This window comes from Embiotoca jacksoni, unplaced genomic scaffold (assembly GCF_022577435.1).
Source record: "Embiotoca jacksoni isolate LCO1_2020_lvr unplaced genomic scaffold, fEmbJac1.0.p SCAF_12, whole genome shotgun sequence".
Taxonomy (NCBI): Eukaryota; Metazoa; Chordata; class Actinopteri; family Embiotocidae; genus Embiotoca; species Embiotoca jacksoni.
In genome coordinates this window covers 2,653,587-2,677,319 of record NW_027185252.1, presented here as the reverse complement: position 1 = coordinate 2,677,319, position 23,733 = coordinate 2,653,587, and the positions used below count along the sequence as shown (strand labels likewise).

Genomic DNA, 23,733 nt, shown 5'->3' with positions numbered 1-23,733 from the left:
AAAAAACGTTCCGAAGTCTTTGGTCTCCAGAAATGAGATTCAATTCGTTTTTCCAAATAAAAGTGAAAAAAAAAAAAATGGAATTTTTACTTCACATTTTTTTCTACCTGGGACGTTATACGTGCGCGAAGACGCGTCGTTTTTGGCGTAGTGCGTGCGGTCGGGTGTTGAAATGTCCTCAACGAGGCTCCTCTTCTTCTTTTTTACTCCTCCTGCGTCCATCACAGTGCAGCCGGACCGGTCCACGCGGTCTGAAAAGGCTTCCGTGCGGTTAACGCCGGCTTCTCTTCTTTCTGTATCTTCAGTCGATCTGACAACTTCCCCTTTTCGTTTCCTCATTTTTGTCTTTAAATAACGTGCGACAGAAAGCGTCTGTTGTGGTTGATGATGAATGAACGAGAGATGCTGCTGCGCGTCTCATTAAATAAATAAATTTTAAAAAAAGAGAGGAGGAGGAGGTGAAGCCTCCAGAGACGCCGGCAGACCTCAGCGCTCCCCCAGTCCGTTTCCGAGAAACTCGAGCTCCGGTTTATCGCACCGGCTTCCCGGCAGCTCACCCATGACGTCGTCGACCGGGAGTCGGGATGTGGTCGGCCGCTTCTCCGTCTGGATTTTTAACGTTGTTATCCGCTGCAAAGCTCAGCGTCAGCGCCACGGGCGGGAGGAATTACGATTAAAACCAAAACTTGCGCGATGACGACTAAACATTTGCTGGTCTCTGGTCTCCGGTGTGACCCATAGTGAAAGAAGTCCTCCGCTGACAGGATTAATATCGTCTCCAGGAGTGGGTGCGAGCTTCTGCCAATACATCTGGAGAGAGTAATCAATTCACGCTGGACAACCTGCTGCCTCCCACTACCACATCATCTGATGAAATCCGGCCTGAAGACCGATCGAGTCACAAGAAATGGTTCGATGGGAGCATTTTATATTAAATCGGTGTCATTTCCGGAGGTTGTGAAACCTTCATCTCTCAGGAATTAGGAGGATTTTAAGATTTTGGACTCAAATATGGTCCCTGATCAGATACAACGTTCGATCGATCTCCGTCTGGATTAAAATCCAAACATTTTTGCAAACACGCTTTTTTCACGATGTCCAGGCTGATGCGAGGTGGTCAATAATCACTCGGATGAAAAGGCCGCATTCGACACGGCGGCCAAACTTCAGTCTGACGTGTGAAGCTGAAAATAACGAAATCTGAACGCGCAAAAACATTGTCCAAAAAAAAAAAATTTGAACAGAGGAAATTCTAAACCGATGCAACAGCTGACAAAAGAAAAACAAAACAAAAAACTAAAATCACCACGAGTCCGTAGGGTTTTCAAGTCCTCGACGAGGTGTTTGTTTTGTAGTGCGGGCGGAGGCGGGTGGGCGGGGCTTACTCCGCATCCAGGAGCTCCAGGTGTTATCGCTCGCAGACGCAGATAATCCAGTTAACGAGAATCAGACCGGTGCGGCAGACTCCACCCATCTGGGATGTGTGTGAATGTGAACTATAAAAAATAAAAATAAAATAAAAAAAGTGTCACTTTTCCAGCTCTGGAACAAATTAAAAATCCTGCAGTTTCCATAAAAGAGAGAAGAGGAGGCGAATAAAGGAGCTTTTTGTTCTCAACCAAAAAAGGAAAGCCAAAATTTTAAAACTACAGCCCCCCCCCCCCCCCTCTGCCCTCCCTGTCCTAAGACTATAAAAGTGGATGCAAAGCTTCCAGCAGTACAGTTAACTGCAATACCACCGAGGGCCACTAGGGGTCGGCTCCAAAAAGCTTCCGTGTCTCCCATTAGATATTAGGCCTCAAAAAGCGGTACGTTTCAGGGTGACTGTTTGATTGACAGGCTAACGGCAGTTCGCAAACCGGTCGGTGACATCACGGCTCGGTCCTAAGCCCCTCCCACCACACGGTAAATTTGTTCGACTCGTCAGGTCTTATTCCTTCGCCGCATTTTTCGACACCTTCGTGACCGCAATCAGATGGAAAACCTCCTGATTTTTTTTTTTTGTCTTCGTCCGACGACTCGCGGTTTAAAATCTTAAAAGAGGCGCTCCGACGGTAACTTCTCCTTCCGACGGCGCCTCGACGAACCTCCGAGGCCGAACGGGACGTCCCGGCAGGACGCGACACGGACGGGGACTTCCCGTCATTTATCTCCGAGGAGCGACCGGGTCTTTCCTCGGGATGAATCCCTGCCGACAAACAGGATGCCGAGGAAAAAGGAAACGGGTTTCAAGGATGAAGATCTTAAAAAAACAACCTGATATAAAAATATAATTATGACACAATTCAGCTTCTGAATAATATCACTGATTGTTGTTTATCACGGGGTTCATGGATGTTTTCTCTCGGATCCTTTGAGTCTACGGTTCCTGGAGGAAAAACGAGTCGAATACGCTCCGGTGTGACAGGATATTGTTATTTATTGTTAAATTAAATCTACACGCTCGCATAACGAGCCAACTCTAAACAAACACCGAGTTTTAATGAGCCTCCGAACGAGTCGGGTTTTTTTTTTTTTTGGACCGAATTTCTGCTGGCAGAGAAAAAAAAACAACAACAAAAAAAAAACAGCCGAAGCCCGAAAAGAATTTGTCTCTTAAATGTTTTTTGCCTTTAAAAGGTCATTTGCTCATTATTATCAGTAAGATTGTCTGCAGCGCACACACCTGAGGCCTTTCCTGAGAAATCACGATAACGGGAGAGACGGACGACGCTGTAAAAACATAATGCGGGCATAAAAAAAAAAAAAATAATAAAAAAAAAAAGATTAAAACGAGCCGCTAATTTGAATAATTAACAACACAAAACGATCAATAAATGGATCCAAAAAAAGGGGAAAATGTAAACAAAGTACGACTAATAAGCACAGGCGATTACAAAAACTAAATAATAATCCACCATTCGTGTCCAGAATGAGTCCACGTTGGTCTCGGCATCAACAAAAATAAACACACTTGGTGTAAATGAAACTCGGCTTCCTGTTTGACCCAGAGAGACCGAGCAGACAGTTGTTGCAGGCACTTTATGCACTGCTGCCCCCTGCTGGCGAGCAGCCGCCACTACACCAGGATGGTTTTTAATTCTCCTCCTGACCGAATCGCATCTTTAACCTGCTCCGTGTGCGGGGGATTTCAAAAGTAGCTTTTAAAACAAATAAATACAACTAATCAACTTTATACTCGGGTAAATTATTAGTTTGCGTTACATTAAAAAAAAAAAAAAAAAAAATTTTTTTTTTAGACGAGTGTGTACAAAAAAATAACGGCAAAATATAATTTTATTGAAATAATCCATTCTAGGTATTAAAGCGATCATGCGTAACATGGTTGAGGGATATTCTGATACATACAGTACATACAAACATCAGGCACACATTTGGTGATCCTCTCGGACGAGTAGTTGCCATTAACGGAACGGAAATTAAAAAAAAGAAATGTTTCACAACGTGTTTAAAAAGTCTCTATTTACCTTACAAATAATTATAATTCTATAGAAAATCTGATGGATTAAATGGAGACGACGGGTAACCACTATAATTACATCCAGCTGAATAATTTAAGGTTGTTTTTTTTCCCCTGGTCGGACATGATGACGTTTCACTGCATAGACACGACGGCAAATGCGCAAGCTCCAAAAAAACAACAACAACAACAACAAAAAAAAGTCCTGGCCGTTAAGACCAGAGAAACACTGAACGCTCAAACACGCGACCCAGTTTGATTCCTTCAAAAGAAAAACTGAAAAATGATGAGAAGAAAAAATAAATAAAATAAATAAATGTAAAAAAAAAAAATGAGACGAGAGCTCGACGTCCGACAGAGAAACGGTCATTATGAACTTCCAAAAAAACAAAAAAAAAAAAACAACAACAAACTCTCCACAGCCAATCATCGGACAGTTTAATAGTAAACATGTAAACATTTCAAGTAGCCACGAAGAACACAGTGTGCAGGAAGTGGAGGGTGTAATTTGTCACTGGTGTGTGAGCAGTGAGAAAACACACGCACACGCATGACCTACAGAACATGAGAGCAGAGAGCAGGTGACAAAACTTTAATATTTCAGGAGGGTGAAATCAGCTCCCCTTTCCTTTAGTGTTCGTTTTAACCTACATGGACATGATCATGATAATAATAATAATAATAATAATAATAATGTAAAGTCAGTTTGAAAAAAAAATTATAAATTAATTCTTAAGAGCCTCTGAGATTGTCTGGAGTTTTCTTTTGTGCATTATTTGTGTGGCAAACTTGTTGTACGTGATGATATGAAGAATGTGAACAGTCAAACACTGAGATTATGGATTGATGAAATAAATTAGCTCCTGGGTGTCACTTTCAGGTTCATGTTTGCCTGTCGACAAAGCTCTTTCCAAGCCCGAGTTCCCCATCCCGACCAGCAGGGGGAGCTCTAACAGAGACGTAGTAACATTGCCCTCCTCAAAAAAAACAAAATACAAAAAAAATATTCAAAACCAGGTTCAGGGTCAAACTAAACGTCGCTCATGGAGCTCCGGAGACACTTTGTGTATGAATACTGAAGGAAATCCACTTGTCAAATAAAAAAATAAAAAAGTACAAAAAAAAGAAACAAATATCAGTGAAATGAATGAGATCGACCCCGAACCTGCAAAGACACACTTTCATGCAACATTTCTCCGACGTCTTCCGTCAGGGATTCGAGAGACTCAAAGAAATTCCTCTTTCAACTCTCAACATCTCGCTTGGTCTTACGTACGGCCGAGAAGGAACATATTGTGATGGATGCAAAAGGTAAATATGTGCAGCACGTTGCTCGTAAAGTGAGTTAAAAAAAAAAAAAAAAAGACAACAACAACAAAAACTGCATTCAGGCCAAAGACAAACAGCAGAAACTTATTCAACAGTGGGGGGGGGGGGGGGGGGGGGGGGGGGGGGGGGGGGGGGGGGGACTCACCGCCCGAGAAGGTGTTTATCGTTCCTACAACAGGAAGCACGGACAGTAAGAGATGTAGCGTGTGAGCGTTTTTAGAGTCGGCTCGGGTTCGAGGTTTAAAAAACAACAACAACAAAAGCATTTCTGACACCGACGTTGCAGTGAAACAGCGTTTTGAACAGCATTCAGCGCCTCCAGCGAGGACTTCACACCCCGAAGATCCACTCAGGCGACGACAACCGACCTCGGAAAATGCACTTTGTGGTTTACGAGCAGAATTAGACAGCATTTGGATTTCTGTCTGAAAATGATAAACCTCTGGGAAAAAAAACAAAAAAACAAAACTTCTTTTCAAGAAGGAATAACTGGGTTTTTTTTTTTTTTTAACGAAACACTGAACTCGTCTTCACGAGGAGAAACCGGTTCAGTCGGAGAGAGGAAATACTTTTGGGAGTGTGGATGTGAGTAGCAGCACGAACTAAAAAAAAAACAAAAAAAAACGACGACCTCCAGCTACGATCACCAGGAAGCGTTCGCCGGGAACTTCTCGAACAGCTGCTGCCTGAGTGAATTTATCCTTTTACTCGTATTTAAACATAATTTTACCTTTAAATCGCTCCTGATAATTTACACGTGCGTCGAACAAACCCGGCGAGTCCTCGGCGGACGCCTCGCCGGTCTTTAATACAGCATCGATAACACAGTGTTAAAGCATTTTAAAGTCCGTATAAATAGTTGTGATATAAATAAATGCACTCAAAGACACATTCACTTCGGGTGGCGCTCGTTGGGTTAAGCTCGCCTGACGGAAAATACTATGTTTGGAAGAAAAAAAAAAGAAAAAAGAAAAAGAAAAAAATGGATCCAATGTCGCAATCCTTCCTCAAGCCGAGGCTCCGAGTAACTGTTTTAATATCATCTTAACTTAAAGCTGCCAACTTTGAAGTCACGACCCCGGTTCGAGATCAAATATTTGTGTCGCTCCGGCCCTTTTTTCCGGCGGGGGAGGAAAAACAAAACTCCCACAACAACAACAACAACAACAACGTCTTCCGTCGCCGTCACTGGCAGGTCAAGTCGCCGCCGCCGCCGCCGAGCCACGTCCAGATCTGGATCATCTCCTGCGGCGGTCCGCGGGTGGACGAGCATCAAGCTCTTGTAGGCGCACGGGTTGGAGCGGGGTACTTCTCCTCTATGTTGAAGGTCCTGAAGCCTTTGTGCTTCTCGGGGGCCAGCCCCAGCTTCCGGAGGCACATCCCCGTGTAGACGTCGTCGATGGGGTAGAGCGCCACGCGCCGCGACGCGTTGTACAGCCGGGCGGCCACGTCCCCGGAGTACAGGTAGCCCCCCCCCCCCCGCGTACGGAGGGTAGATCCCCACGTACATGCTCTCCGGGATGAAGTACTTCACCTTCTTGTCCCGGTGGGGCCCGGCGTTGGTGATCACGTCGCCCACGAACAGGTCCCTGGCTTTGGGCTCCGAGAGGCCCCCGAGGAAGTCCAGGATGCGGTAGGTGTTGACGAAGACGTCGTCGTCGCCCTTGAAGATGAAGCGGGCGCCGGCGCAGCGCGACCGGATCCACTGCAGGAACAGAACTTCCTTCACGGTCAGGTTGAAGAAGGAGTCCCGGAAGTCCCACTGGAGGACGTCCCTGTGGCGCACGCTCTCGTAGCGCAGCATCTCGGACAGGTCCGGGTGGTGGTCGCCGGCCGTGGCGTTGCCGAGGAGGAAGATGGTCACCACCGTCCGATTGGCCACGACGCCGGCCCGCCCCCAGGACTGGCGGATGGCCTGGCGCCGGTCGAAGTGAGGCGCCAGGGATTTGACGGCCAGCAGCAGGAACGGCGGCTCCTCGCAGATGTCCGGCTGATCCACCGTCATCGGGTAGGAGCGGCAGCGCATGTAAAGCAGGAAGTCCTTGAAGCGCTCCGGCAGGGAGTTGTAGTCCTTCACCTGCGTGGTGACCCGGACGTTGGGCCGGCAGGGGTCGGCGGGTCGCGTCGGTGTCGTTGACCCAGTCGGGCAGGTCCCCGCCGCTGTAGTTGGCCATCAGGACGGGGTTGTTGTGGACGTCCAGAACCTGCTGCTGCTGGTTCCAGTACGCCCCGCTGGGACACAGTTTGGTCCAGAAAGGTTTGGACGGGACGAGGACCTTGTGGCGTCCGTTTTTTGTCCTGGCTGCTGCTTCTGGAGATGAGGATGAAGATGAAGAGGTTAACCATCGTCACCGTCACCACAAGCTTCAGCCTCCTCCGCAGTATCGCCATCCTGCACCCCGTCGCCACCTGAGCGGACACAAGAAAAACAAAAAGAAAATGGAAAGAGAATAAAAAGAGACGTCAGGAGTAGAAAAAAAAAACCCCCGCAACAATCCACCGATTAAAATTTACATAAACAAACGACCGAAAGCGTTCTGTTGTGACGTGGTCGAAGACGACATGTATTTTGTTTTGACGTTTTCTCGCCAGTTACGGTCACGAAAGATGAACACGAGCTCGTAGTCTGAGCTCGGCTTTAGTGCTTCCTTATTTGAAGAACTCTCCGTGCTGTGTTTGGATGTTAATCAATCAATCAATCAATCAATCCATCAATCAATCAATCAATCAATCCATCCATCCATCAATCCATCCATCAGTGTGTTGTTTAGTTAGAAAAGCCGGTTTGTCCGACGCAGCTTAAACGCGTCTTTTTCCAAACCTAAATATTCTCTATTTGTTAGTAATTATTAACTTTAAGACCGAAAATTACTCCGAAAATCAGCCGCCAGCACGCATGCAGGTTTCCAGGTAGTCGCCTCAAGGTTGCCAGTAACTGTGTGTGTGTGTGTGTGTGTGTGCGTGTGCGTGTGCGTGTGCGTGTGTGATCGTTAAGCTGCATTCAAGCGTCAACTGGTCGTTCTGGCCACAGCTCAAACTAAATGTGATAAAACAATTAGGAAAATGATCCGTCATAATTAGAAAAAAAAACCAAAAACAAACAAACGAAAAGGTTGACCAGAGGTCGTGTTTAACAACGTTAATCGTCGTGGTGAAGACAAAGCGAACCCTGCAATCACAGCCGTTACGCAACGGGACGCGTCTTTCGCCTCCTTCTGCCGCCGACGTGCCGGTTATTGAATCCCGGTAATATTAACGGCGGAGGACGGCTCCACGGTCGAGGGTTGCGTCGTCACCTTCGGGCCGGCGTCGACTAAAACCAGAAGGAGAGACGAGGACGCGGCTCCGCGAGTTGGAAACCAAGACAATGCTTCCTTTCAGCAGGTCGGACCCTGGCCGGCGGTTTCCGTCCCGGCGGACTCGCTGATAAACATCGCTTCACCGCGTCTCTCCGTCTGGATTCGGACTCGCGCAAACTGCTCGAACGGGGAGAAACTTTTCTGGGGGGCCAAAACGCTCCGGAGAATTCAAATGACCGAAGGTTATGACGGGAAACGGGGAGGAGAGACGGGAGCAAAACTCGCCGACTGAACTTTGCAAACTTCAGACTGTCCTACGGGAACGACAACTTAAATGTTTAAATGATGAGGAAAAACAAAAAACAAAAACATAAAATAAGTGGCGGGAAGAATGAAGCTAAACTTGGGGACTACGGGCCGAAAGGGAGAGAGGCGCAAATCTCAGCATCTGGCAGATATTAGGGGTCATTTACGGGTAGATGTAGTCAAGGAAAAACAAACAAAAGAAAAGACTCCAGCCAGGCCGGCAGCTCCCAAAGCAGAGCGAGGCTTTTAGTTTAATGCTAAAAAAAAATAAAATAAATAATCACCGTACGTGACAGTGCTGACATACAGCGAGTCCCAAAAGCGTAAAATATATAATTTACAATCGTATACGGGGAAAAAAAAGAAGAAAGCAGCTAAACCCCCCCACCCCCCCCCCCCCCCAAAAAAAAAAAATATTTTTGGCATTTTTGCTTGAAAACAATGAACGCGTTATCGAAATAGTTGAATAGCGATTTGATTGTTTTTCCTTCAACGTTAATCAGCTGATTTCACACACACACACACACACACACACACACACACACACACACACACACACAGGAAATATTGAGCGTGTGAATCACTTGTTAAATTGAGGTTCTGCTCCCTCATGCGGGTTGTAAATGTGCCTTAACCTGATTTGTTGTGTTAACAGTGTGAAAGCTGAGCAAACTCTGGCTGACGAGTGAAATGGATGAGCGGCTTCGTCCTGTGCGTCGCTGCCTCGTAACACTTCCTGCCTCCGTATCGTGTTGCTCTCGCCGCTTCCATGGCAACGAGCTCGCACTGCTGCGCTGCCGTTGGCTCTCCCCGCGCTCCCTTCAGCTTCCCTCGCCACCTTTTTCCTTCTGCTTCTTCTTCTTCTTCTGCTTCTTCTCTTTCCTACTACTTCTTTTGAATTTTGCTCACGTGTGAAACGGGACAGAAGGCCGAACCCCAAAAGCTACAGAGGATGATGATGATGATGCTGCCGCTGTACAATGCTGGTAGTCCATCATTGTTATATTACAGACAAGCAAAGGCTTCTCCCTTCTGACTCCTCCTTTCTCTCATGGGCAATTACCTCACCTCCCCTCACCCCCTCCCCTCCCCTCCCGTACAAACAAGCAGACTTCTGGGAACTGAGTGAGTGAGTGAGTGAGTGAGTGGGTGGTGGTGGGCTGTTAAGAAGAAAGCTGAACAACATGCAGACGAGATGAGTAATTAACCAGCAGTAGTCCGAGGCCAAACACACACCTGATGGAGCATCTCAAACACACACCTGATGGAGCATCTCAAACACACACCTGATGGAGCATCTCAAACACACACCTGATGGAGCATCTCAAACACACACCGGATGGAGCATCTGCCCCCCCCCCCCCCCCACACACACACTTCAGACTGAACGTTTCAGCACCAAGATTCAAATTGCTGCTGCTGTGGTTTGCGTGCACTTGTGGTCGTCTTGCACACGTTGCAAAACACAAAACGAAGACAGAGCATGAAGATGTACCTCGGATGGATGTAGAGTTTTGTGCCAAAGGTTAAAAGCACATTAGATGTTTAGATTTATTCTCGAGCATCTTCTTAAACTTGTTCTTAAAAGAAAAGTCGCAGGAAAAGTCGACGTCAAATTGCAGACTGCAGCTCAGATGAGCAAAACTACCATTTGATTATTAATAGACTATTGTTGTCGCACTTTTTTCCGGCTGTAGTCGTCTTTGCACGTTTTCAACGTACAGTTTAACGTGCAAAAGCTCCGAACTCTGCCGCCAACGTGTTCTTCTTCTCCTCCTTGCGTTGTTTAATGGCTGCCGGCAAACAGCTTTTAGATACATTCCCGCCACCTTCTGACAGGAGTGGCGCATTACAACCGGGCACCGGTCCAAAACGGGGGAAATAAGGAAGAATTAAAGCCGCATACGGTAAAGATTTTTTTTCTTTCTTGTATTTTAATGACTACGAATATTTGAAGACCGCGACTGCAGTGCCGTTAAAACACGCACGGCAAGTTTGCCAAGTGCAGGAGATAAAATAATAACCCCAAGATAAAGTGTTATTATCACGGCAGGGGTGATCAGCCGTTGAGAAAGTTACATCCCAGACGGAGACGAAGGTTGTTATGACACGAAGCAGAGTGATCGCCGTGCATGCGAACCATCAGCGGCGCCATTATATTTACCGACGGTCGAATGTGGGACTGAAGAATAAACAGTTTATTTTACTGCTCTCAAGCTTCAACCAAACTTTATTTCAAATCGGGGATTCACGGCTGATCTTTCACGTTTGTCCGGAACACCATCTTCTGACCGAACTTGGATTTCTTTATAAATGATTAAAATCTTAATACGACGCGAAAATAAAAAAAAAAATCTGTGCGATAATGTGGAGGAATTATGCTATTTTATTTTCTGTCCTGATGATTTGATTTATGTAGGAATTTAAAAGAGAATCTTCTCCTCGTCCAGTTTCTCTTTTGGCTCATGTTCTAACAAGTTAATGATCAAAACTTTCCAGAAAGACCATAAAATCGTATTCAAATATTGAACAGTAATAAAAAAAAAAAAAAAAGGTTTATAGTTGAGTACACACTGGCCGCATGACCGGACCTCTTTTTTTTTAATTTTTATTTTATGCTCACCGGGTACGTTGTTATTTTTACTTTGACGAGAACAGTTCTGACATAAATTTGACTTTAAGGTTGTTTATAATGAATTTCCAGTTTTTTTGATGACGTCGTGTGCATTATTGAGCTCGTAGTGGGTGCTGCTGGCGGTTTAGTACCGGACTGCATTATTTTTGATGCACGTTCATGGGATGGACAAATTATTGGGAACATCTCCGTTCACCATCCAATCAGGAGGTCGGTTCGAGTCCCTCGCTTCACTGTTCCTTTGGTTTTTTTTTAAGCTATGTATCCCGTCTGCTTTTAAACCTTTTTTTCCTTTCTAGTTTCTCCACATGTTATATCTGATTCAGTTCTTATTCCTCGTAACATGAAGCCAGGTGGGGGAAACGGCGTTGATGTCCGGTGACAAACAGCTCTGTGGCACCGTGATTAAATCTGGCAGTAATCTAGCAGACAATGACAAGCTGTGTTTGACCATCGTGGCTTCCACCTGATAAAAGGTTCAGTCAGGTGAGGTCTCTCAGCTCTGTGTGTGTGTGTGTGTGTGGGGGTGGGGGAATGTGGGGGGTTATGGTGCAGGGGGGGAGGTGTGGCACATCAGAGAACAATGGCAGATAAGAAGGTTTGTGTGTGTGTTTGTTTGTGTGTGTGTGTGTGTGTGTGTGTGTGTGTGCGCTCATTGAGTTTGAATGGATCCAAATGAAGCTCATGATTCTGTTTGGATAAATAAAAGCCTTCCTAAATAAATTAAATAAAGTTTTAACAGCACGTTTGAATTCAATCGAACTTGCGTGTTTAAATATTGCATCTATGCATGTTGTCTTTTTTTTTGTTGTTGTTTTTTTTAAACACTCCTATAACTACTCATACGCTGCCTCTGTAGGTGCACACCGCGCGATCTTACCTGTGCAGGTGAGTAGGCCTCCTCGGGCTCGTGTGGTCTCGTGTCTCCTCTCGGCTCTCTTACCCCATACTTCTCTCCACCCACTTGAGAGCAGCAGCCAATGGGGAAGAGGGACGTGGGAAGGGAGGAGGAGGAGGAGGAGGAAGAGGAGAGGCCGGATCTGGAAAACACATGAAACAACCGGTGTGAAGGAGCTGAGCCCGAAGAAAGCAGCTCGACAAATATGGACGGCACAAGAAGCTCAGGAAACCAAGTTCTGCTGTTTTAAGACACGCTGAAAAGCTGCTGCACGTTTTCTTTTCTTTTTTTATACCGCTAACAAATGTGAGCACTGAAGGAAGGAGAGAGGAACGGCAGCTGAACTGACCTAATGTGAACAACTTATCTCGTATCTAGATAAAAGCTTTAAATCTATGTTTTTAGATCGTTATATTACCGTGCGGCTCTACAACAGCTGTAACGATGAGTCAAATGATTAATAGTCCGAAACACATTAGTAATCTGAATATCTTCCAGTTTCAGACTGTTGGAGAAGGATTAACTTCCAAAACATCACCTTGGGTTGCAGGAAATCATTTTCACTATCGTTTTATAGACACCTCCATTAATCAAGAAAATAATCAGCAGAGTAGTTGGTAAAGTAAAATAATTGCAGCCCTGATATACAAATGACTCATGTTCTAATTTAAACAGAACAAAATTAAACTTCTTTAATATCTGTTGTAGATCTTTTAGCATTTACACGGCTTAAAATCTCCAACCATCTTTCAGGAGAAAGAGAAGCGGCCTTCTCTTTACGTTACGTTTAACTCGTCTGTATCGATCAGCTGATCAAAACAAAAATCAGCAGCTCGTCCAAATCCGCTTTCTCCTGCCAGATTGTCGTTTGGGAAACGATTGCTCTAATCTCACATCTCAACCGCGGCAAACCAGGTTTCGTGTATGAAAGACATTGTTTAAAAAAAAAAAAAAAAAAAAATCAAATTACTGCAGAGGGTCTGGAGCCTGGTTATTCAAGTCCAGGTCAACATGAGAGAAAAAGCACAGTCATGGAACAAAGACAACAAGTCTTTATGTTTTTTTCACAAGGGAGTGAGGGGGTGTAACATTCATGACATGAAACGGATACCAACACAATGTAGACCATTATTACAACCTCACCGTCCTCCAGGAGGGATTACTGCATTTACCAGGAGAATAGCATTATGTTCTTCCCACCACAGAAACCAGACTTTCACTTGTTCAGCTCTAATAGTTGTTTTCAGGGACTTTCATGTCATTTTCTCTCCTCGGACTGAAGAGTTCTCATATTTTTTGCTCCAGCGGACGTGTTGCTGCGTGCGTGGACGCTCCGCTCCAGCCAAGTGAGCTCAACGTACAACTCGGTGCTTTGGTTCTTTTGCCAAAAAGCTTCTCTCGATGATTAATATCGTTTCTCGCAAGTTCTTTTTTTTTTTTTTTTTCCCCCTTTTCTTCCAGGGAGTAAATGACCAAGACGTTTCTTGTCAACTATTTGGGGTGGGGGTGGGGGGGAGGTGGAGGGGGGAGCCCTACAAAAACGCATCCCAAATTAATATTTTGCGATAACATTTCTTCTCACTTTTAATTGTAGAGGGCGGGAAAGGTAAACAAAACTGAAAGCCACAAGAGACGGAACAAACAATGGCCGGGTGCACGGTGCGCTGAAGCCGGTGAACTCCCATCCAAAGCATGTATTTCGAGCCTGACTGAAAACCCCGGTGTGAATATCCCCCTATTTATCGTGAAAACAAAACATGTTAATGATTAATAACAGCACCAGAAAACAGGCGTGCAACCGACACAATTTCTACACTGGATGAATCGGTGACCGTTAAACACCAGCAAAAAAAAATAAAAAAAAGTTCAATAACAAATGAAAGCAACACGATAAGCTTTCAACTCTGACCAAATACACTGATGTGGAAACTCTCTTTCCACACACGACTAGGTTTTGTTAATTATTAAACGCACCGTTGTGCCGGTTAGATACGAGATGGTCAACAGATAAATGGAGGACATGTCGCCTTTCACCGTGAAATTTTACAAAGCGGAACGATTCAGAAAAACATCAGCAGAAAAACCACAACGATGTATTTGAAACACAGATTTCTCAGGTAGGCGTTGCACCCATCAAAGCAAACTCGGAAGCACACAAAACAAATGACCAGCAAATAAATCCCTTTTCAATAAACTCACTGAAAATGACAAAGCCCGCTATAACCCTTCACACCCGGTCGATCACCTCCCGCCAACAAGAGTCACCACCGAATGTCAAAAGGGGCGAAAGGTTTCCCCGACATCTCGAAGCATTTCTGCCTCGTCTCACTGCCGCGGCGCTTTTCTGGCTGCGCCGGATCCAAGAGCATCGGGTGAACAGGAAATCTGAACGGCGTTATAAATGTACAAGGGTCAGAGTTAACCGACATTACTGTTTGCAGCCGAGAGCACAACATTTCAAACTGCGAGCGTGTAGAGGGGCGCCCTGTTCACTCAGCCAGAGGGTGACGGGCGTGAACGAGGTCACGCCCGTTCGTTACCCCGTCTCTTGACTGCTGTGTGCGAGTGACAGCGGCGAAGCAGGCAGCACAGCAGGCGAGCGTCCGCCAACGGAGGTCACGTCAGGTCGGTGGACGAAGTCCAACTCCTAACCGACTGACAGCAATAAGAGGATGATTAACCGATTGGCAGGAGGAGGGCGACAGAAAAAACAAACAGACAAAAAAAAAAAAAAAAAAGAATCTCCTGCAACTTCACTGAAGTGTGCCGAAACACGACGGCGAAAAGTTTCAGCCCGTGGAGGCATTTTTTTTTTTTGGTTTGGCTTTTAAATAATTTCTCTCCGCGGGCGTTTCCACTGGCAACAAGTCTAAACTCGGGTTAGGTATCAAGAAATGGCTCTGAATTGGAGCAGGTTTCAATTTCCTGTTTTTTTTCTTCCTCCCAGAGTCAGAAATCCCTGGATGGCAGTAGAGGAGATCGTATCAGCGTCTGGTTCAAAAGTAGTTTAGCCACCAGAACAGACACAAGGACTGCTATGATTGGTCGATTAATCAATGCTGACTCGATAATCATGTGTATCTGAAAAGGAAGGACTTGATGAATCGGCAATAAAAGTTAGTAAATAGACACACGCAGATAAAGACTTCATCCAGTGATCCATGTCCAACGCCGCGCTGCAATTTGAAGGAATGAGACTTCTCGACTGATGAATCAAATCGTCGACATTTAAGGGCCTGTTCTATTTTTGTTGATCTACTTTTCTCATGGTCTACTTTTTAAATTCCAGAGTAGGATCCCTCCAGCCACCCAGAACACGCTAAAAATGCATCTTGTAAAAATAAATGTCCCGCAAAACGGCCTATAAATACATACGGAAGGAATCTTTGGTTGCACAAAGCAGAATCACGGCTGATAGTTTCCATGGAGAAGATTACTGTCTCCTATCGGGATTACACAATCGATTATCCAAATCATCAGCAGTATGCATGTTGAAGTACTTTCCCTTTATCTCCGTTCAAATCTTTTTTTTTTATGTCTCTCGTGTTATGTAAAGACTTTGAATTACCTTTGTGCACGAGTCACGCCCTCCAAATAAAACTTCCTCTTCCCCGTGTTGTAATCTGTCGCACCCGTCCTGCTGCCCTGTAGGCAAAGAGATTTTTTTATTTTTTTTTATTTTTTTGGAGCGCCACTTAACAAAAAGTCAGAAGAGTACGAGAGGATGTCGGGGCATGAGGGAATGTGGGCCCCGATAGCGACACGGTGCGAAGAGAAGAGCGCCATAAATAGCCGGAGGGATGCGACGGAGGAAGCGGGGGCCGTCTGAGCTGGAGTCTGCCCACCAAATATCGTCAGTCGACAACAGTATTCACAACGGTCTTAAAAAAAAAATAAATAAAACTCCCACTTTGTTAGAGCTTTCCACAGACGGGATTTTGCCGATCGGTTGTTTCGTTTGCCGCTTTTATCAGAAAAGGAAAATTACAGCACAACAGGTGGTGGGCTGCATGGAGACTGAATGCTGGATATTAGAAGAGTATTATTATGGGTATTATTATGTCAAATTAAATGGCATCACACAGGGTACAAGTGATTAGTTTTCGTGCACGTTGTAGGGGGAGCGCGTAACCCCGGGTCGGTCTCTTTGTTACGATTTGCAGACGTCCCCGAAATGCCTCGCGTGCAACTCATTACTTCAGCTACAATTTACCAGCGTTCCCCAAACGCCTCACGTGGAAGCCGTCGCTCGATGCTACAATTTTGCTGGTGTCCCGCAAACGCATCATATCAGTAGACGCTTTCCGGCTGCACACAATGAAGCTTCCAGTTAGTGCACCGCACGCGTTAATTTGTTATTAAAATGAAATAAGGTATTCTCGTGGTGAATAATGTGAGTAAAAAGGAGCAAAAATGTATGCGTGTTGAAAATGAAATCCCGTGGCTGTTTTGGCTGCATAGATATGGAGATTTGGTACCAAATGAAGAGGCATTTTTCGATGCTAAATACTGGAGTACGACTGGTGCCACAAAAGTACCCAGTATCAAAGTTTGGTACCCAACCCATCATCACAACCAGGTTGACTTTTGTCCATCAAGCTTATTATAAAAAAATAAAAAAATCCCCTGGCTCCTCCGTCTAATTACCTGTCAAGTCAAAACGACCTGCTGAATTGCTCTTTTCTCTCAAAGACTTATTACAATGCAGCTTTTACCTACAGGAACGATGTTTTACATAAAATGGTGGTGAAAAAGTAGAGAAACATACGTTGGCACATACACGCTGCCACACACACGCTTAAAATAGAAAGGAATTTCTCATTATCATTGAATACTTGACACGCCGTCTCCACATACTAAAAGGTCACCTCTCTGGACGCTGCGACTCGTTCACTCGCGCTCACCGTAATCTCAAGTTTAAAAGGAGGCTCGGACCGGGCCGACGAGTTCGTACTACACCAGCATGCCAACTTTAATCCTGACGCACGGCTCACAATGAGACCTGATGAACAAATGCGAATATCTCGGGCTGCAAAAATGGACCATACATCTTGTTCACCTGCTTTGTTGCTGATTTTGAAGAGGTTTTGATGACGGGGGTAGCGCTCCGCGGCTGGAGATGAGGTTGAAGATTGTGCCCAGAAACCGACAGACGGATTCGAACGACGCCATAAAAGACTTCACTGTCTTTGATTATTGATTTGAGTCACGGTTTACTTTGCCTGACTGACTGACTGAGGGGGGTAGCGTGGGTTAGCGGTGCGAGATATGGGGCAAATACTGTATTGCAAAGCATCCGATTTTAGATGACGACATAATTGTGGTTAAAAATGCAATCTGAAGAAGTTGTAATTCAAAATAGTGTATTTTCTGCGCTGTTTAAGGATAAAGCAATTGCCAAAAGTAAAGCTTTACTCCTGCTTGATCTTCCCTGATGCTGAAATTTCCAAAGTTTTTCAGTTTCAGTATTAATGTTGGACTTAGGGGGAAAAAAAAAAAAAAGAAAAAGAGCAGCTACAGCAGCTGTGGTGAATATTCAGCCTTTCAGTGGAAAAAAAAAAAAAAAAAAAAAAAGGGGGGGGGGCAAGTTGCAACTAATGGCAGCAGCTATTACAGGAAGGCCAAGAGATTACCAGAGAACCAAAGTCTCATGATAATAGAGAAACAATAAGTGGACTACAAGAAAACATCACAGTAAGATAACGTGATGGTTTCTACAAAGTGTTCGTCAGTAAAAGGAAGAACACGCAGACACGCCGTCTTTTGTCTGCAGTTATAATAATGCAGCTGATGCTAATGCAGAAAGGAAAGCGACAGTCTCATTAAGCTGTTTAAGTGATGGAGTATTCTGACAACGCCCCGGGTACATCACATTAACATGGATGACAACAGACGGATAGAAGCTACTAAAAGCTGGCCAAAGCAGTTGCATTAAATAATATTATATTAAAAGTTTGGGGGAGGAGGGAGGGGAGGAGTGTGTGTGTTTGTGGGAGGGGGGGAGGGAGGGTTAAGGTCACTGCTTTTTTAACTTGACAGTGTACAACATTTAACAACTTCTAAAGATTTTCAGCCATTTCTACAAATGCACCCTCGGTTTGGTTTTTGTACAACTCCCGACAAATGAATTAGAATTATTAAGCAGCAAGCCAAGAGAGCCTGTTTGGTTCCTGCGCAAACATTAGATAAACTTCTACATCCGGCACTATGTCTGTATTATGAACTATAAATGGGCAAATGAGTATGTGCACATCCTCAGGAACTGAGGGGCAGGAAGAGGGTTTGTTGCAGACGGGAGGAGGAGCGGAGACGACGGCGCAAACAAGGTCTCCCATCAACCAAATGAGTCCAATTTTTCTGGGAAATAAGAAGTGTTGTCTGTACTTTCAAAAAGTCAGTAATCTCATTGTAAAGCTTGAATATGTCTTTGCTGCTTTATAGCGTTGCAGATTATTCACAAACATACCGTGCTAGTAAAAATCAATGGGTGTCGAGCTACAGCAGCTCCTTCGGGACTGTGTGCGTGTGTGTGTGTGTGTGTGTGTGTGTGTGTGTGCGTGTGCGTGTGCGTGTGTGTGTGTACGTGTGTGTGTGTGTGTGCGTGTGTGTGTGTGGCGTCGACTGCTCACATGTTGCCTCATTGCAAACACTCGCATCCTGTCTCCCGGGCGCACAGCGCTGACTCACCAAGCTAAACTCTTGTCATCTCCGCCAAACAGTCAATTAGAAAGGAGAAACAAAACCTTCAAACGGGTGACAAACTTCGGTCGCTGCTCGGCGTATTTCCACCCACAGAAAGGTTTCACCTTGTTCCCGTTACAACTTCCCCCCCGCCCAAAGCTTCGCACGTGCAAATTTCTTTTGTCTCGTCCGACAGAAAGCTCAAACTCCTTAAATATCTACTTTAATATTAAAAAGAATCCCATAACAGAATGCACGCTGCTGGCATTAGTACTCCATAAATATATGGTCAAAATGGATTACAATTCATTTTCTTTTTTCCCCCCTTCCCATCATGTTTTTTTTTAAAGGAAAAGTTAAAAAAAATAAATAAATAAATAAAAAGCCATTTGAAGACATCACATGGGGCTCTGCCGAGTTGCGTTCGTTTCTTTCTGACATTTTACAGACCAATTGTCAGCCGAGTCCCTAAAACAAAGTGCTGTAGCTCCTGCTACTCAAAAAAAAACCACTTCCTTAATGTTACTTGAAAAGTTTAGGGAACTCCAACAATGTGCAATCTACAGTTTGCGATGACAACAAGGGAGTAAAATACACATTGAACCAATCGGATTCACGAGATCCTCTGAATGTGGAGGCACATTTCCCCGCAGTACTTAGCTACATATCCCGCTTTCCTCATCGTTGGGTTTGTCACATCGAATATAAAATGTTTAATTCCGTTACCCTCAGTGTCACTTCCTCAGATTTTATGAAAATGAATTACAGGTACACGTGCGCTAAGAGGGTGGAAACCGAAGCAGGACCAGTTACAGTGCAAATTTACATGTTCATGTAAGCGTGACAACATTTTCTGCAAGACCACAACTTTGCAGAACTCGTGTTCATTTAAGCAAATGTTTAGGCAAGGCGGCGTCCTCATTTTCTTCAAGACCGATCTCCTCCGTGACTTCTCGTTTCCACATTTGTGTCACGCTGTGTCTTAAACCCATGCAGTCCATTTTCCCCTCATCTATTGTTCCTCCTCTCAGCGCTAATCCATTACCGAGGTACATTTCCTTTCTGCTAATTCTGGTAATATAGGAAGCAGCTGCACAACACCCAGGGTATCGCTGACGTAACGCCTGCCCATTACAGCCAATACTGGCGTCAGTTTATTCCCCCCCGCCCCCCCATCACCATTAATGTCCATAAACACTTGAAAGCCACTGATGTATTTTCCGTACTCAGCAGCAACCGCTGACTGTGAAATGACTGTTACATTATGGATTAGTTGTGTCTTTGCAGCAGCATATCCCTGTAAGCCGTTTTTAATGGCTCTCAGGAAACAGTGGCAGACAAGCACTTTAATAATAGCAGCTGCTGGTAAATACATATTCAGATTAAGAATTTCTTGATGTGTATAAATCTGTGATTTAAAAAAAAAAAAAAAGCTGCAATTTTAAACTCGGGTCTCTTGCACGCAAGGTTTTGAGGACACCGAAAGTCCTGTGGGTGAACGCGTGGATGTACGTCTTTTTCAGTTTTGATTTCACGAGAAACGGAGAAGTGGTGCCCTGTCAACTACATCCGTTACCACCTGGGTATGTTTTCCTCACAGGAAACAAGGTTTTTTTTTTAAACAATTGAAATAATCATTAATGTATTTTAAGTTATACATAAACTAGTCGGGCAGTTAGAACACGCTGATCATTTTCAGATGGACCGCTAGAAAACTAATAGGGAGTGACTTTAGTGAATGACACCACGTATGAATGACGCCTTGTGATTAATGAGAGCAGTTGAATGGAAGTCGATTGGAGTCAAAGCCTTTTTATGCCAAACCGCAGCCGCCCCCGGTGGTATTGTACCACTGGCCTGGCCTCCTTTTCAGGACCCACAAGCTAGTTTATCTGCAGATGGTAGCGAGTAAGCGGAGTTACCATGATATTTTGCTGTTGTTGTTCTGTATTGTAAAACTACAGGCGATGCAATGTTTATAGGGTGAGCTTCCTTCAACTTGGATATTATAACAAGCTTCAGCCAAGTAAACACATTGACTCTGTTAGCTGGTCTGGACTAAAGTAAGTGTTGCCGGAGAAAAATGTCACATGAAATGTAAAATACTACTATTAGGGCCCTGTGTGTCAGTTTGTTAAAACAGGACAGTGCAGATTTCTATGTTAACGACAGCGTGGTTATAGTACAGCCCTACTGGGATGCCCCTACAATTAGCAGCACCCGTGGGTATCTATGGGTCTCCCATCAGACATGTGCTGATATTACTGACCTTGAAAGGAGACGAAAACTAGTGAACAGCCAGATATTGAAATCAGAGGGAATTGCTGCACACTTCTCGCCAAAATTCCAGACTTAAACAAATTTATTTAACAAATAGTACCTTTAAATTTCATTTAAAAAAAAAAAAAAAAAAAAAGTGTTTTCATTAAACCTATAGTGGCTCTGCAGTCTCTACACTGTGGTACAGTCAATGGAACTTAACCCCCGAGTTGAAAACAAAAAAATACAAAAGCAGCCTGGTTTCCACAATTTGCTAAAGTCACACTCATTCATCAAGTGAATAAACAACCTGCCTTTGTGTTCTTGAACACATTAAATGTGCAAAGAAGAAACCCTGTGCTTCAATTAGATGACCTTTGCTCCCCTCCACCTCCCTAACTTCCCCACTAAGAAGGATGTTTGGAAAAGTAATGATGAGTGGTTGATTAGGTGAGGTGATTACAAGAGAGAGGGCAGATCAATTATCCCGTAAAAAAAAAAAAAGCTTGATTTAATCAACAGGTCAAAGTGTCCTTGAACAGGAAACCGGAGCTTGTTGTTGAGCAGATATCTGAAAGTAATCGCTCTACACATGATGCAGAGAAATTACTGGCTATTTCGGCAGAGTGCTTGTTTAGTGAGTGGCTGAAATGACCTTTGAGATTACCAAACAGTCCCAGTTAGTCCATTTGGGCAACACAAACTAGCCTTTGTTGTATTTAAAAAAAAAAAAAAAAAAAAATACAAAAAAAGGAGAAAGGATCACAATACAGGCCCAGTTGTTATTGTTTGTGCTACGGACAAAAGAAAGTGAATAGGAAAAGTATACCCAATACAAAAAATTTCCCCTCGGGGATTAATAAAGTATATACCTACCTACCTACCTACCTGATCTCTATTAAAGCAACTTGATACTCAAATGAGCCGCAAACTTAATCTCTTAAAAGCACAACCACCAAATTCTTCTTCTTCCACTTTCCTTTCTGTGTTCTTTCTTATCATGAATTCACACAGCTGAAAATTGGTCCTATTAAACTTTACCTAATACAGCCCATAAAGACATGTGCACTTGCTGCGCTGTGTTTGACTACTTGTTTCACACACCACTGCAACCATGCAGCACTGAACTGGGTACAAGGTAAACAAAGATTAGCCACATGAGAGTCACAGGAAAACATTGGAGCTATTATCAAGACTTGTCACGCACGAGAAATATATATATATATATATATATGAGTTTATTCTTTTGTTTTAAATATCGTTCTTTTGTAATGGCCACTGTCGGGTGATAATTCAGATTACCATTAAACAGAAACCAACCCTCCTCAACTGGATGAAAGATGCTCATCCAAAATGTGGTTTGGACATTTCTGTCTAAACATAGCTGGGCTACAGAACTTCTGACACACGCATCTGCGCAGAAACTTTGGAAAATGTTGCTCATGTGATTAAAAACTTGAATCTTGGAGAGCATATATGGCATCAGAGGAGGAGGAGGAGGAGGAAAACAGTAGTTTATCTAAATTTGTTCAGGTTAAAATGAAGGTTAACTGAAATAAAAGTCCGAATTTATTCAGTTATCTCCTCTAAGCACTGGATTAGGTTTTCCAACAACAACTTGCACAATGCGAGTTAAATGTTTTGTTTACACTGACCAGGACTGCAACCACAATTAATCTTATTAGTTTGTTTTTACCACTCGTTTAGATCTAATAATCTAATAAAAAAAATATATATATCAGATAAACGTTAAAAGCCCTGTTACTGCTTCCAAGAGCCCCAAAAAAAACACTTAAAAAAAAAAGTTATTTTGGCCAAATAAGACATTTAAATCATGTCAAGGAAAATAAAACAGCACAACGTCACATCTGAAATAGAGAAAGGTTCGTTTTTGCTTCACTTGACCAGAAATAGTTGATTAACTAAATCGGTTTCGGGTAATACTTTCATCCAGCACGACACCACGGAGTAAGAGGAAGGTTTAAAAGGTACTACTTTGAAGTTGCCAGAGAATATGGTGTTATTTTTTTTTAACCACGGACATTTTAATGGTGTACTTTCTTCCTCAAGTTAACGCACGTCCGCGCAAACGGAGCTAAACTCACCGGGCAGGTTAGCTTACTGCGTGGAGCAACTTCTCTGAAGTCCTGACAGTAAAAAACAAAACAAAAACAACAACACCTCCACCTCCTCCTCCACCTCCTCCACCACCTCCTCCTCCGGGGCTTGAACTCACTTGGTTTCAGCCGTCCTTCGTCTGCTCAAAGTCACCCCGAAAAGTGATATAAATCCATGTGGCTTTAGGGTTGTTGTTGTTGTTGTTTTTTTTGTTTTTTTTTGGTGTGTGTGTGGTTGTTTTCCGGCGGCTGAACGTCGTCTTTACGCCGGGAATCGCTCCTGTTTCCGGCCCGCCGCCCGACCGCCTGAAGAACCGCTGCTTAAATGGACCGAGCGCTTCTCCCAACGGCTTCAACCGTCACGGCTGCTGTGGGCGGGGCCAAACGCCCTCCTCTCACGCGCTCTCTCTCTCTCTCTCTCTCTCTCTCTCTCTCACGCGCACACCCCCTAGGCTACACGTGCGCGCGCATGTACAAACATTTATAAAAATTGAACATAAAAAACAACAACAACAACAACATCCTGCTTAGGTACATGTACTCAAGTATTAGCAGCAACGTTTAGTTTAATAGTAATTTTTTTTTTTCTTAAATACTTTTTTTTTTTTGTCCTTGTAACTTATAATATTTCATAATTCATAATTAGACAATTAAAGCATCAGGAGTGTGTTGTTTCTGCAGGTGGAGTTTAAACTACTTTACACACAGTTTTACAGCGACACCAAAAAGATTTTGGATCTTTTGAACAT

At 44.0% G+C, this 23,733-nt stretch overlaps 1 protein-coding gene across 1 annotated transcript; it reads right to left on the bottom strand.

Moving 5' to 3' along the window:
- Positions 1-5,880: 5,880 nt before the first annotated feature.
- Positions 5,881-23,293, bottom strand: b3gnt2b (UDP-GlcNAc:betaGal beta-1,3-N-acetylglucosaminyltransferase 2b). Its single transcript, XM_069144210.1, is given in 8 exon segments — positions 5,881-6,040; positions 6,042-6,092; positions 6,095-6,268; positions 6,270-6,908; positions 6,910-7,095; positions 7,097-7,198; positions 11,910-12,069; positions 23,104-23,293. Coding segments are annotated over 6 exon segments (1,200 nt in total). The 5' UTR covers positions 7,181-7,198; positions 11,910-12,069; positions 23,104-23,293; the 3' UTR covers positions 5,881-5,974.
- Positions 23,294-23,733: the final 440 nt, after the last annotated feature.